At 47.2% G+C, this 3543-nt stretch overlaps 1 protein-coding gene across 2 annotated transcripts; it reads left to right on the forward strand.

Moving 5' to 3' along the window:
* Positions 1-297: 297 nt before the first annotated feature.
* LOC311101768 (amine sulfotransferase-like) lies at positions 298-3229 on the forward strand. Of its 2 annotated transcripts, none has more exons than XM_084142952.1 (6): positions 298-548; positions 1390-1592; positions 1694-1847; positions 2146-2240; positions 2551-2725; positions 2976-3229. In XM_084142952.1, exons 1-6 carry the CDS (start codon positions 407-409, stop codon positions 3101-3103), a joined length of 897 nt encoding a protein of 298 aa, XP_083999078.1. In that variant the 5' UTR covers positions 298-406; the 3' UTR covers positions 3104-3229. The 2 variants fall into 2 exon arrangements, with proteins under 2 accessions (XP_083999078.1, XP_083999079.1); XM_084142953.1 differs by having other exon boundaries at positions 299-548; positions 1721-1847.
* Positions 3230-3543: the final 314 nt, after the last annotated feature.

Raw genomic sequence — 3543 nt, forward strand, 5'->3', positions numbered from 1 at the left:
TAGATTGATGTGGGTGGGGGGTGGGGAACAATTTAATCCATTGTAGAATAAGGCTGTAACGTAACAAAATGTGGAAAAAGTCAAGGGGTCTGAATACTTTCCGACTGCACTGTATGTGGGTTCAGTCTGTCTTTTTACATGCACGAAGAAGAGGAGTAGTTGACTGACTGCACCGAGTGGAGTTAGTTACTGTGTTTAAACTTCAGTAACATGTCGTAGCGTTAGAATGATGACTCAGGAGTGTGCTTTATTGCAACGTCAGTGAACCCTCCTCCTAATAACTCTGTGAACCTTATCACAGGTTCCAAAGTCTAAACGTGCTGTATTCCAACTTCATTTGGTTCTTTGCAGCATAGCTATTCATATCCACTGTAGATACTAATATATATACAAAACTATCATTATTATGGAGGGGCTCACCGATGACCTGGTCAAGTACAAGGACTATGTTTTTGCGAAGGATTTGGTAACCGCTGAGTACATTGACTCCCTGCAGACCTTTGAGATCCGGGACAGTGACATCTTTCTGGTCACTTACCCTAAGTCAGGTTAGTGACAAATCTACTGGATGGATAAACAGCGTTTGAGATGGTCCAGACACTTCATACTTGGGGGTACTTGACATGAAAAAGGTTGAGAGCCCTGCTCTGTTTAGGTCATCAGTGAGGAGAGAAACCTGCTTTGTTTTGGTCATCAGTGAGGAGAGAAACCTGTCACAGGTAGAGAGAATAAAAACAGCCTTTTAGAAAGTTAAAGGCACAATCCGGGATTGGAACATCCATCTTTGGAATTTTAAATGAGTGATATCTATTGTTCTTGAAAAATATAACTTCAGCCTCCCGAGTGGCGCAGCGGTCTAAGGCACTGCAGCGCTTGAGGCGTCACTACAGGGCTCGATCCCGGGCTGTGTCGCAGCCAGCTGCGATCGGGAGACCCATGAGGCAACGCACAATTGGCCCAGCGTCGTCCGGGTTAAGGGAGGGTTTGGCCGGCCGGGACGTCCTTGTCCCATCGCGCTCTAGCGCCTCCTGTGGCGGGCCGGGCGCATGCACGGTTGTACGGTGTGTTCTCCGACACACTGGTGCGGCTGGCTTCCGGGTTAAGCAGTGTGTCAAGAAGCAGTGCGGGTTGGCAGGGTCGTGTTTCGGAGGACGCATGGCTCTCGACCTTCGCCTCTCCCGAGTCCGTACGGACAAGACTGTAACTACCAATTGGGGAATATAACTTATACATTTCTCATGAGACATAGTTCAACTGTCTTAATGCTTGTTTTACTCCAGCCCATTCAGCTCTGGCAGGGGGACTGCTTCGTTGTTTTTTCGAATCCCCTTTAACCATGTCGCTCCCAAGAGCTCTATGACTGACACCTTTCATGATGCTGACCTGTAGGAACGATCTGGGCACAGCAGATCATCACCTCTATCTGTGAGTCAGAGATGGGTGATGTCTATCCCAACAACTTAGAGATGATGCCATGGCTGGAGTATATGGAAAAACGCCCTGACTATTCCTTACGCCCCAACCCGCGGCTATTCACCTCCCACCTCACCCCCGTACTCATGCCCCCAGGCCTGAGGAACAAGAAGGCAAAGGTAGGCAGAGGAGGGGAAGATGGAGGCCCCACTGTATGGTTTGCATCCCAAATGTCACCCTTTTCTCTATATAGTGCACTACTTTTGACCAGAGCCCACAGGGCTGTAAATGTCTCTCTTGTTCTCAGATGATCTATGTGATGCGGAACCCAAAGGACAACGTGATTTCCTACTATCACTGGTGTATTAACTGGGCCATGTTTGAGACCCCAAAGAGCTTCGAGGACTTTCTGGACCAGTGGTTAGCAGGGAATGGTAGAGTAAAGACATCATTCATATAACACCATGGTTGGGTCCCAAATGGCACCATATTCCTTCTCTACATAGTGCACTAATTTTCACCAGGGCCGATAGGGCTCTGGTCAAAAGTAGTGACCTATATAGGGAATAGGGTGCCATTTGGGACGCAAACAGCCTGTTATAACCCTGACAGGCTACGTCCTAAATGTCACCCTATTCACTATATAGTATAGTGCACTACTTTTGACCAACCCATGAATACTGTAATGACCTTGGTGACGCAGCCTGTTATGACCATGTTATTGCCCTACAGTTGGCGCTTCGTCCTGGTTTGACCACATCAGAGAGTGGCACAGTAAGAGAGACCAGTACAACATCCTGTTTCTGACCTATGAGGACATGATCATGGTAAGATATTACAGACTCATCTTACACCTCTGACCTCTGCTCTACTGGGTAGCTAGCTAGAGACAACCAACCAGCCTGGCTTGCCTATCCCCAATCTTTTGGCCTAAATTTTCCAATTTTATTAACAAGGATGGACATGAAATGAAGAGGGAGACAGACAGAAGACATAGTGTGTAGAAGTGCTGTGGGGCCGGCGTGTGATCCCACACAGGCAGGGGATTGCATGTGCGCCGAGGGCAGTGGACTTCACCACTTGACCAACCTCAGGCACAGGGTTCCATCTTTAATGGACATGTTCCTCCTTTCTCAGGATCTGAAGACAGCCGTGCTGAAGATCTGCCGCTTCCTTGAGCGGGACCTGACTGAAGCAGACATCAACAAGATAGTGGAAAAAGCCACGTTCAAAAACATGAAACACGACCGCAAGGCCAACTACGAGTTCATACCAGAGGACATTCTCAAAAAGGGGCAGTTCCTACGCAAAGGTCAGGGCCTGTATTCACACAGCGTCTCTATACCAGTGTTGATCTAGGATCAGTTGTGCCTTTTTAGATCATAATAAATGAGATCACTTGGACATGGGGGACCTGATCCTAGATCAGTACTCCTGCTCTGAGATGCTTCGTGAATATGGGCCTGAGATTGGGAAAAAAAACTGTTTGTAAATAAACTGCATATAAACCATTTTATAATGCTCTTACTCTGAATAATGACGTGTTGGTTGTGCTGTGACAGGTAAAATCGGGGAGTGGAAGAACATGTTCACAGTGGCCCAGAGTGAGAGGTTTGACCAGGTCTATGAGGAGCGGATGAAGGACGTGACTCTGAAGTTCATCTGGGACATGGATCAACAATCAGAGTGATGGAAATGTGGAGCCTGCAGCTCTGCCGCCACAAACTACCCAGTGGACACTAAAGCCATGAACATTCATGTCAATTATCTGTTGAATGTACCAAAACTTGATATCCATTACAGACAAAGGCTTCTTCTTCTTCTTCGATGAGGGTTATGTCACGATGAGCGTGGATGTGGTGGGGAATCAAGCGCAGGACAAACAGATACTTCGTTCAACCGTCTTTAGTTCAGACACGAAAAAACAAGCCACACGGCTAAACACAAACCGGCAGGCAAGCGAACTTTACGCACACCGGGTACTAGGCAAAGCAAAATGCGCACACGGTGCGGACACTCTCTCTAAAACAAAATACGAGAGATAAATGAGCTAGCATCCCAAGCTGACAAAGAACAATTACACACAACACATGACCAAACCCAAGAGAACTTATAGGACACATAATTAAC

Source organism: Coregonus lavaretus (genome assembly GCF_964263955.1).
Source record: "Coregonus lavaretus genome assembly, chromosome: 26".
NCBI lineage: Eukaryota > Metazoa > Chordata > Actinopteri > Salmoniformes > Salmonidae > Coregonus > Coregonus lavaretus.